Genomic DNA, 12,228 nt, shown 5'->3' on the forward strand with positions numbered 1-12,228 from the left:
GGTTAGCACAAAGGTGATTGTGACAAGTTTTGGTTTAAGTTTTATTAAGTTTGCCACTACTTTTAATGGCAAAAACCATAATCACTGGTGTACCAACCTAATAAAAGTTCATGCAAAGCAGAAGCTTGTGTTGAGCTTGACATCATGGGCCCTAAAGTATTTTCTAGACTTTACCTTAACATCTCTGAGTGTCCTGTGTGTAAATAGTCACTGTAGTACTCAGGTGTATTGGCCTTGTCGTGTTCTGCTGCATGTCATTACAAACATGATTTCTGCTGAGAGAATGATGCATGGTGAAGAAATATATGCATTTGAGTAATTTGGAGAGATGAGCAGAGATTGTTTGTGAGTCAGCTTGTGGATTTTCCTGTACAGGTTGAGTATCCTTAATCTTAAAACCTACATTCAAAGTACTCCAACATCCATGCTCATTGCAGTGTTTTGCATTTTGGATTTTCAGAATGGGGATGCTTGAATGGTAAGTATAATGGGAATATTTCAAAATCTGAAAAAATCTGAAATCCAAACCACTTTCAGTCCCAAGAATCTGAGATAAAAGATCCTCAGCCTGTATTGTGGTGGTTTGTTGTTGCTGGAGAGTGGTTGTCGGGCATTTGAAAAGGAAGTATAAAACTTACTTTTGGTGTTTGGGGATGAATGTAGGGATTGGGTATGGGTTTTAGATTTTTGGAGGGAGTTAACAGCTAGAATAGTACTCACTATTTACTTTGCTGCTCAGGCCAGGATGCCTGAGAACTGATCCACTGAAGAGTGATCATGGTGTGGAGGACTCCATACTGTCTCCATTCTAATGAGGTTGTTTACTTAACACGTTCCCTGTTAAACTATCAGATGACTGAAGTACTATTTTGATTGAAGGGATTTTTTTTTTTTTTTTTTTTTCAAATTAGAAACACCCAACTGGTTAACAGTTTATGTTTTAAAAGGTGAAAGAGTTTATTTCTCCATGACTGGAAACGGAATTGAAATATGGCATCTTTCATCTCTCACACGCCCTTTTTCCTTTCTGTCTCATGCCAAAATCGATAATTATGGAAATTACCTGGTAGGACACTTGGGCACAATTTTAGATATTTACCCCATAGGACTCAGACATGTTCTCTTAGAAAAAGCTGGATTCTAAAGGCACAAAGATCAACCAAAAAAACAACATGAAACATTTTTGTGGTCTCAGTACCATGATCTTGTCAGTAAAGCGACGGTCTATGATTAAATCCAGACTGAACTGTTTCCTGTTAGCGTGCTAACCCACAGGGCAGGCTCAGGCCTCCGTGTCTTGCTTTCTAAGTCTGGGTTATTAAGCGCTTGTCTGACAAGGGTTCCACCCCTTTCGTCTTAAACTTTAATTCAAAGTTACTAAGATAATATAAGCAAAAACAGGTCCTAAAGTCTCTTAAAACACTTAGAGACCTATTGAATCTTTTCCTGCAAAAATGAAACTTTTAACATTCTAGCTTCTCTCCTCGGGCCATATGGCAGAGTATTTTTTTGTGTTTCCCCTCTGTACAATTTCTTTTCAAAATAATTTCAGTGGTAAGCAGATTAAGTTTTTGTTTCATAAAAAATGTACTCTATTTGAATGTTGGCAAATTAGAAGTCATCAGATCTTTCCCCTGCCATAATAAGCAGATATTAGGATATTTAGCCGGTCTACAGAAAATGACATTAAGCCAATTCTCTGATAACATGCATTGTTATTTTTTGTGAGAATGATTGTAGGCACAAGAGCAATTCTACACTTATTTTATGATATTGTCTTTGATGTTCACTTTGAAAATTATTTTTAAATATAAAATTTCAAAATATTTTATTAGTCTTCTGTTAGGTCACATGTGGTTCTTCCTAATGCACAGATGCAAACACTGAGGAACAAATACTGTTAAAGGGACTTACGGGAATCACGTATGCATATTGAAATTTTTTTCTGAGTAAAAAAGCACTGAAAGGAAGAGGCTGGGTTAATGAGAAACATAATTCCATTTCCAAGGGAGAACCCTGGCTTTCTGCCAAATCTCTGCTTTCTGGCAGGAAATGGGACCCACTTCATCAGATCCTTTGACAAGCATTTTTCTCTGTGTTTGAATTTTGGGACACATCAATACTCAGTGAAAAATAGTTCTTTTAAATAATCATCACTTTTGGTAAGAAAGATTTAGTATTAGAGTTTCCATTGTAAATAAAATAAGAATCGTCAAATTTCAACATCGTTTGTTAAGGGAACACTGATATTATCACAAGGCGAGGAAGCTTGATTTAAATCAGAATTTGACTATCCCTAACTACTGAGAAGCCATTCCTTTTGTGGTTAATATTTGACATTGAAGTATATTTTCATGGGTTTTTTTGTTTGTTTGCTTTTGAGATGGAGTCTTGCTCTGTTGCCCAGGCTGGAGTGCAGTAGCATAATCTCCAGCCCACTGCAACCTCGGCCTCCCAGGTTCAAGTGATTCTCCTGCCTCAGCTTCCTGAGTATCTGGGACTGCAGGCGCGTACCATTACACCTGACTAATTTTGTATTTTTAGTAGAGATGGGGTTTCAGCATGTTGGCCAGGCTGGTCTCGAACTCCTGACCTCAGGTAATCCACCCACCTTGGCCTCCCAAAGTGCTGGGATTACAGGCGTGAGCCACCGCTTCCATCCTGAAGTATATTTTCTAACTTCTACTTTTGAATGTCATGCAGGCTGACAATTATTTTGGCCAGGTCTTTTGAAGTGACAAAGTGCAAAACGCAAAAACATCCTTACATTTTTGTATTAATAAAGAGATCAAAGGAATACACATTTGAAAATAAAAATTAACATTACATTTTATAACGTTTTGATTTTTCTTTTTTAAAATGAAAAGTGGTAAATATGATTTAAGTTTTAAATGCATTACAGTAATTTAATAAGCCAAAATTTTTCAAAGTATGTGCATTCTGAAGTTCTGCAAGATGCTGCGAGACTAAAGAGAAATCCATTTGGAAATGCCATATACCATATCCCTCTCTTGGAGTTGACTAACACATGTTGGCATATTAAAGTGCATGAGAAATTCTGCAGTAAAAAGATGTCATTGACTTTCTTGAACTCTATAGTTCCCAAACTTGACCACAGGACTTTTTTTTGGAACTAGTGTTTTACAGCACACACTTAAAGCAACAGTGAACCAAATAATTAATAACATACAGAATTCTAAACCATATACCTTTTTCACTTATTGTTTCTGATAAAGTTAATTGGAGTTTCTGGGGAACAGAGGGGTACTACAAGGTTTATTCTAAAACTACATATAGAGTGATAAAGAACAGCTATTAGACCCTGATCTGAGTCAACTGTCTTAAGAGGCCTAAAGAAACGTTTGATATTTTGCCTGAACCAGATCCCTCTCCCTAGAAAACTTTAAAAAATTAAGTAAAGAGATAAAGCCACCTACCACATAAGCTGGAGTCTTAATTTTAATTCCTGTTAGCAGTTTGACATGATGACATTAAGCTATTCTAACCCCCTTCTGAAAGCAGTTGCCACCACTCCGGTCTTTCTGAAAGCAATCCCATCTGTTAGTTTCCTTCCAGTAGTTTGATTTCTGACAGGCCATTTGAAGGAAAAGCAAACATTCTACTTAGTAAGCACAATATCATCATTAGTGATCCACTTCTCTCTTATTTGCGTCTCTTCTTTAATTTTCACGTGATTATTTCAATTTAGGAAATCTGATATAAAACAATTCAACTTACGATTCAGATAAACCGCCTGGCGATTGTTTGCATCACTTAGGATTATTCTTGCTTTAGAAATAGACCTCCTCTCTGTAGAGCAGTCTCCTTAGTGCCTATGAAGGATGAGTTAAACTTTCAAAATTGCATCTCTGTGTAATTTGTTAGGCACAGATTTACTGCAGAATGTAAGGCACACCAATATTTTTCTTCATTTTAATTCTCTTCCCTCATACTAAAAATTGAAGCTGTAAAGATTTTATTACCAATGAATTTTTATGTATTATGGTTTATATCTACCAAGGTACAATTATATCTACCAATATTCATTTACAGTTTCATTTTCATGTGCTAGCTGCTTCTCATGAGTAAATGTCTTCTTTTAGACTTTGCAAGTTTCCAAAAGGCAGGGTCATACACCCACCCACCCTTTTCATCACTCCCCAGAGCTTAACCCAGTGCTGCTTGGTACAACCATTTTCTCAGTCAGCTCTGTTGATTGCTGATGATATTGAATCAAAATGCACATTGCCCTCTGTGGACTGAAGAAAGTCAGATCATGGTTCCATCTCCATAGATTTCCACGGAGAATATACTCCAACCATGACCAGTTTTTCAAGCTATCAACATGATGTCAGCTGGCTCACACAAATTCTTAAAATTTAACAATCCGTTCTCCAAAACCAGTATGAGTCGGCTCCAGCACCCTACCATAGGAGATGTCTTTAGGAATGAGTTTGCAAAAATTTTTTCCCATTCTGTAGGTTGCCTTTTCACTCATAGTTCAACCATTGTGGAAGACAGTGTGGCGATTCCTCAAGGGTCTAGAACCAGAAATACCATTTGTTCCAGCAATCCCATTACTGGGTATATACCCAAAGGATTATAAATCATTCTACTATAAAGGCACATACACGTATATGTTTACTGTGGCACTGTTCACAATAGCAAAGACTTGGAACCAACCCAAATATCCATCAGTGATAGACTGGATAAAGAAAATGAGGCACATATATACCATGGAATACTATGCAACCATAAAAAAGGATGAGTTCATGTCCTTTGCAGGGACATGGATGAAGCTGGAAACCATCATTCTCAGCAAACTAACACAAGAACAGAAAACCAAGCACTGCATGTTCTCACTCATAAGTGGGAGTTGAACAATGAGGACACACGGACACGGGGAGGGGAACATCACATATCGGGGCCTGTCAGCAGGGGTGAAAGACTAGGGCAGGAATAGCATTAGAAGAAATACCTAATGTAGATGACGGGTAGATGGGTGCAACAAACCACCATGGCACGTGTATACCTATGTAACAGACCTGCATATGGATCACAGAAGTTAAAGTATAATAATAATAATAAAAAAAGGAATAAAAAACCCAGCAACAACAACAACAACAAAAAAGAATGAGTTTGGCCAGGCGCAGTGGCTCATGCCTCTAATCCCAACACTTTTGGAGGCTGAGGTGGGCGGATCACCTGAGGTTAGGAGTTTGAAACCAGCCTGGCCAACATGGTGAAAACCTGTCCTTACAAAAAATGCAAAAATTAGTCAGGCATGGTGGCGGGTGCCTGTAATCCCAGCTACTCGGAAGGCTGATGCAGGAGAATTGTTTGACCACAGGAGGCGGAGTTTGCAGTGAGCCGAGATCATGCCTTTGCACTCCAGTCTGGGCGACAGAGCAAGAGTCTCAAAAAAAAAAGAACGAGTTAGAAAACTTTCCATGGAACAAAACAAAGGGAATGCTTGCTAAACCTGATCCTGGGATCATTAAAAATGTCCTTGGTAAAATTATGCCAGCAAACTAGTTATTGATAGGGGAGTAAGTAGAAGCAAATGTAACCATTATGAAGTAATACTTCTACTTCTAGAAAGGAAGGAAACACACGTGCCTCCACCACCGCCACCCTACCACACTAAACTCACAGGAGAGAGCATTGCCTTACGTGACGTGTAGAGAAATTAAGTAAGAGTGAGGGTAGGCTGCATGCAGTGGCTCACACCTATAATCCCAGCATTTTGGGAGGCCGACATGAGAGGGTTGCTTGAACCCAGGAGTTTGAGACCGGTCTGGATAACATAGTGAGACCCCCATCTTTACCAAAAACAAAAGTATGAAAATTACCAGAGCGTGGTTGCCTGAGCTGTAGTCCCAGCTGCTTGGGAGGCTGAGACAGGAGGATCACTTGAGCCCAGGAGCTCCAAGCTGCAGTCAGCTGTGATCACACCACTGCTCTCCAGCCTGGGTAACAAAGGGGATAAATACATAAGAATAGGGGATAAATACATAAGAATAAGGAGAAACGGCTATGGCCTTCAACTATTTCAATGCTTCCAATTTTACTTTAGGGAGTCATTCCTCCTTATGGTAATTGTTAATTTATTTTACAGGTTGAAGGGGACCAGCTGCCTCCAGGACACACAGTCAGTCAATATGAGACCTGTAAGATCAGGACCATAAAAGCTGGCACCTTGGAGAAGCTTGTGGAGAACCTGCTGACAGCTTTTGGGGACAATGACTTTACCTATATCAGCATCTTTCTGTCAACGTACAGAGGCTTTGCCTCCACTAAAGAAGTGCTGGAACTGCTGCTGGACAGGTAAGAATGTAAAGGAGCTTGTGAGGTGAAAGAAATGTAGACTGTTTATGGAGTGGAGCACGAGGTTCTGAATCACCTGCACTTGGTATGCAGAGAGAGATATGTGAGGAAAGATTAACGGGAAGGGATGACCTTTGGCACAAATGGCAAGAAGATCATTCAGGAGCCACTTTTGGTCTGTTGCTGGGGAAAAATGTCTCCTAAAAGATTTATGAAAGAGTTGAGAGTAAATACTGTAAATCTAGATTCAGTTACTTTATGGATTTCATTCACTATTTGCCACCCTAAATTTCTCCATATTTTTATAATTTTATATTATTCAGTAAATAATCAGTTGACCAAGAATTTTGCTGGGATGTTGTGGGGATGAAATGTGCTAATATGTGTGCAGTGAGGAGCGCATTCTTAGACCCACAGGAAGCAGCTTAGGAACGGTGGCGATGATGATGCGATGCTGGTGATAACTATCAACAGTCAGCATGTATTGGCTGTTTTACGGATATGCACATAAATATCATCCTTGATCCGTATTGTTAAGCTACATATTACATGTAGCAGAGCAGTATACATTGAAATTTACACACTGTTAATCTTTAGATTTTCCTCATTATTTCTGTTTTATTTAGAATTAAACTTGGTCTTTCAGAAAATATCATTAAATCAACTTGATAGTGGGAGGAAGAAAACTGTCAGCCAAACAATTGTTTTAGAATCAGGAGAATCCTCATCTAAATCCTTATATTCTGAGGTTTCCTGCATAAGGAAGGAAATGAGATACGGCTTTTTGTTGGGCTTGTTGAGTATTGATGTTTGTTAACTAAATTTTTTTGTTTTGAAAGTAATTTGTACTCATGCTAAAAGTTCTTACACTGTGGAAGAGTATGCAAAATATTAAAAGTTTATTCATATTGCTACCTTTTCCCCAAATAATATTTATTAGATTTAAAAATACTAGTAGTAAGAAGAAAATTAAATAGACCATCTACTAGGCAAGTAACACATATTAACATTTTAAAAATAGAGGTAATCCATGTATATGGTGAAAAGTTCCATCTGGACCATATAGGTCCAGATAATTGTAAAAATTAAAAGTAAAAGATTTTTTTCCTCAAGCTCCAATCCCATTCCTCCCAGGAAATCACTGTAAACCATTCCTTTTGTATTTTTCCCACACTTTTGGGTGTATAGGAAGTATGTATGTATATATACCCGCATTTATGTACTGTATGTCATATATATGATATGTTTATATATTTATCATATGACATAATATACTTATCTGTGATACAGATAGAATCACAGTACACAGTCTGTTCTGCAATTTTCATTTTTTAAAATTAATTTCTTTTCTATTTTTACAAACAAGGTCTTGTTCTGTTGTCCATGCTGGAGTGCAGTGGCATAATCATAGCTCACTGCATCCTCCAACTCTGGGGCTCAAGAGGTCAGCCTCAGCCTCCTGAGTTGCTAGGGTGACAGATACATGCCACCGTGCCTGGCCAATTTTCGATTTTTACTTATCTGTGTATCTTGGAGATTTTTTACTCATTAAGTTAATTAGTGTACATAAAAGGCTTAGAACAGTGGCTGGCATATTGAAAGCTCAAAAAATGTAATTCTTATTTCAAAATCAGCACCTATAGATGAATCTATCAAAATCTTTTCAATAGCTTTATAATATTTATTGAATGGGTTATTATGTGGATAGACATTTAAGTTCTCTCCAGTTTTTAATTTTTTTTTTTGAAACGGAGTCTTGCTCTGTCTCCAGGCTGGAGTGCAGTGGCATGATGTCGGCTCACTGCAACCTCCGCCTCTCGGGTTCAAGCGATTCTCCTGCCTCAGTCTCCCAAGTAGCTGGGATTACAGGCATGTGCCACCATGCCCAGCTAATTTTTGTATTTTCAGTAGAGATGAGGCTTTACCATGTTGACCAGGATGATCTTGATCTCTTGACCTTGTGATCTGCCTGCCTCAGCCTCCCAAGGTGCTGGGATTAGACGCGTGAGCCACCGCACCCGGCAAATTTGTTTTTTAAACTTTGTAAACAGTACTGCAAGGAGCGTTTTTGAATACATATCTTCTGAATAGTTGCTTGAGAATTCTACAGGATAATTTCATAGAAGAGTCACTAATGGGTCAAAATATATCAGCATTTAAAGATTTGAAAGATAACTGCCAGATTGCACCAATGACATTCCTGTCCACAGAAAACGGGAGTACCTATTTCCTCATTTTCCCCACACACTTGCCAACTGTGGATATTTTCTCTGTACCTTTGAAACTATCTTTACCATGACCTGACCACTGACAAATGACAGTGGTTGTTTTTGAATTTATACTTCTTACATTTATGAGTGAGGCTTAGTGTCTTTTAAAATTCTTATTGGCTGTTTGTATTTTCTCTGAACTCTGTCTTTTCATATCCTTTTGCCTGTTTTTCTTTTGGACTCTTCATCTAATTATTGATCATCTAATTATAACTCTGCATATTAAGGAAATTAGTTTGTTGCTTATCATATGTTAGAAATATTTTTCCTAATTTTTTCATTTGTTTTAAAAGTTATTTATTAAAATTTTTAATAAAGACATTAACATTTTTGTGTAGTCATATCTATTAGTCTAAAGAAATACCTTTAATAATAAAGTTATATTCCAGTATAAGTAAGGTTATTGACAATAGTAGGTTTTCCCTCAACGTAGTTTTCTCATAGATGCGTATAGAGTAAGATTATTTGGATCAATGGTTATTAATATGTCAATCTTCAAGAACACTCACAAAATGTCTGTTCTTTGTCATACATTGATCTGGTTATGATACTTTGAGCTGCAGCACAGATAGGAAGTTCTGTAGTTTTTTGCATAGCAGTGCTTGACAAAATAAGCCTGGAATATAAACTTGGATTGGTGAGGTATTTCTTTTATAGTTTGTTTGCTTATGTAGTAAATCATACCTGTACATAGAAATTGAAAAATTGTATGAATTTTATCTTTTTGGTATTTCATGTTTATAAAAAAAATGCAGTATGCTGTTGGCAGGCAGTATGAATAGACTGTTCAAAACATTAAAAAACTCCTACAAGTTTACTTTGGAATTGGTAACCTCTTCTATTTATGGAGTGACTATTGATAATAGGCCACAGATGTCCACAGTCAATAAAGGAGTGCACGTAAATTCCAGCTGTTCATCCTAAATAGAGGACATATACACACAGGAACTGGAGTGTTTAGTCTATGACTCATGTACATCCAGCTTTTGATATTTTTAAAATCTTTTCTTTGTTCTATTATAGAGGATAGATATTTTTGCTTTTTAAAACACTAACTGGATGACTGACTAACATTGAACATGAATCAAACTGCATTTAATTCAAGCTGTCATGTAAGGTATAACTGAATGGAGAGTTAGGATTTATTTTGTACCATTTGGATGGGCCAAGGCTTGACCTTGAATTTAATCTCATAAACAGATCCTTTGCTTGCTTCTGAAATGAATGGAATTGACAAGTACTCAATGCCTACACAATACCCAGCTTCTGCAAGACACCATGCGGATGGAATTCAGAAATATGAGACTTGGTTCATGCCTTGAGATAGTTTAGTGGTGGATTTACTATGAAGCCACTGGTACTTAACCTCAAGGGGCACTCACTTGGAGTGCCCTCTGCATAATTTTATATTCATGATTTTGTATTATTTTTCTTTGAGAGGATCCCTCAGATTACATATGGCTTCAAATTACATATCCATAAGACCTGGATCCACCCCTCAGTACTTAATATTTTGCTGCACAAGATAAAATATTAAGGTTTGCATTTCTGAAACAAGTAGATAACTGCTTGAGATGGTATTAGATGAAGTTCTAACATGTTCTGCAGATGAAACAGGATATAGAAGTTCAGATAAATAAATCTCATTTATTTAGATTATTCTGCAGAAATTTGGATTTGTTCAAATTAGTACAAACCTCAACATGAATTTCTTCCTTGCTTCATTTCCTACTCACACTTAGATCTTGGACCAGGCTTCAGTCTTAATTAAATTTAACCAAAATGCGCGTTCTGTGAAACAGTGGGTTCTTAAATTGGTTGTTGAGACTTTTAATGTCTATGATTAAGAGGAAGCAATTACATTGTATAAACTTGCCTATTCTGAAGATGAGCATTTGAAATATTATTTTGTCAGTAGATTGTGGTAGACTTGTTTATGGGTCTCTGACATAATTTTAAAAATAATTTCTTTTGTTTTTTTAATAGTAGTTTGCTTATCTGTTGTGAAATTAACACTGAGAAGCTATTACAGCATGTGCTAATCATACAATAATCAGTTGAGAATGGATTGAAGACAGATACTGCAGTATTTATTTCCCACCAGAGAAGCTTATTTGATGTCAAGCTTTGATTTCCCGTAAGACTTCTAATAATGTGGCTTTTCTCATATGGAACTGTTCGCTTTCTGGGATTTCTTTTTTATCTTTTGACAGTTTTTTATTCTACTATAATATGAGCCTTTTGTGATTGGCCAATAGACAGTGGTTTGAGTTCACGTATAGCTAATTCCATGTGTTTGCTTTACCCCTTACTTGGAGTGACCATTTCCCAAGGACCACTGTTTCCTGTGCTTCTCAGCATGGCTCGGAGTTCACTGTAGACCACATTGGCCTACTTTTAACCCAAGAAGAAGTTGTTGAATTGTGGGCCAGCAGTTTGTGTGGGGGCTTTGAGATTTTCTTTTATCTAACTTCAAACATACACTCACTCAGTTAAAAATCTGGCCGGGCGTGGTGGCTCACATCTGTAATCCCAGCACTTTGGGAGGTCAAGGCAGGTGTATTGCCTGAGGTCAGGGGTTCGAGACCAGCCTGGCCAACATGGTGAAACCCCATCTCTACTAAAAATATAAAAATTAGCTGGTATGGTGGCAGTCATCTGTAGTCCTATCCACTCGGGAGGCTGAGGCAGGAGAATCGCTTGAACCTGGGAGGCGGAAGTTGCAGTGAGCTGAAATTGCACCAGCCTGGGCAACGCAGTAGGACTTGGTCTGAGGAAAAAAAAAAATCATCTGTTCTCTCCACCATACCATTTAAACATAAGGGTGTTAGATACTACTGAATATGCCCAACCTCAAATGTAGGTAGAAACCTACTTTAGCTAGTGACCTTCAGTGAGAACCATGAAATGTTTGCACAAATATCTAGAGTTTTCTTCAGATGCTGTCACAATAACTCCCTTTTGGGCCATTTCTTGAACATTCTCTCTTTCTGTGATATGTACTCTGTTACCAGAATTAAGCAGAATGTGCTGAGTGCAGTGGCTCACGCCTGTAATCCCAACACTTTGGGAGGCTGAGGCGGGCAGTTCACTTGAGGCCAGGAGTTCGAGACCATCCTGGCCAACAAGGCGAAACCCCGTCTCTACTAAAAATATGAAAGTTAGCTGGGCATGGTGGTGCATGCCTGTAGCCCTAGGGAGGCTGAGGCGGGAGGATAACTTGAGCCTGGGAGGCGGAGGTTGCAGTGAGCTGAGATTGTGCCACTGCACTCCAGCCTGGGTAACAAAGCGAGACCCTGTCTAAAAGAAAAAAAAAAGAAGTAAGCAGAATGCCAACAAGAACCAGAGTAGGGGTTAACTAGGTCTCCAGAAACCTTTGCCAAGCTGATGGCACTCGGGTCACACTGTGGAAAGCACTGAGTGATAGTCTGAATTACTCCCTTAATTTCAAATGAATTCTCCCAGTGGAGGACATTCGGGGTTTTTAAAGGTTGGAGTCATTTGTAAACACTATGCTTTAAGATTAGCTGACTTAAATTTGCTTGCTTATGTTGCAAAGAAGAGAATAATTCAGTAGGTCTTTGAACTTATTTCTTCTTCCCATGTTTGCTTGCCATGTGTTTTCACAGGC

At 38.0% G+C, this 12,228-nt stretch overlaps 1 protein-coding gene across 3 annotated transcripts in view; it reads left to right on the plus strand.

The window, feature by feature from the left end:
* The window catches only part of RGL1 (ral guanine nucleotide dissociation stimulator like 1), a 291,199-nt gene that overhangs the window by 203,494 nt on the left and 75,477 nt on the right, over nucleotides 1-12,228 (plus strand). For all 3 annotated transcript variants that reach the window (XM_015121590.3, NM_001266879.1, XM_015121585.3), the window contains 1 exon segment: nucleotides 6,119-6,327. In XM_015121590.3, the coding sequence (XP_014977076.1) occupies nucleotides 6,119-6,327 (209 nt within the window).

The sequence above is a fragment of the Macaca mulatta genome, chromosome 1 (assembly GCF_049350105.2).
Source record: "Macaca mulatta isolate MMU2019108-1 chromosome 1, T2T-MMU8v2.0, whole genome shotgun sequence".
Lineage (NCBI taxonomy): Eukaryota > Metazoa > Chordata > Mammalia > Primates > Cercopithecidae > Macaca > Macaca mulatta.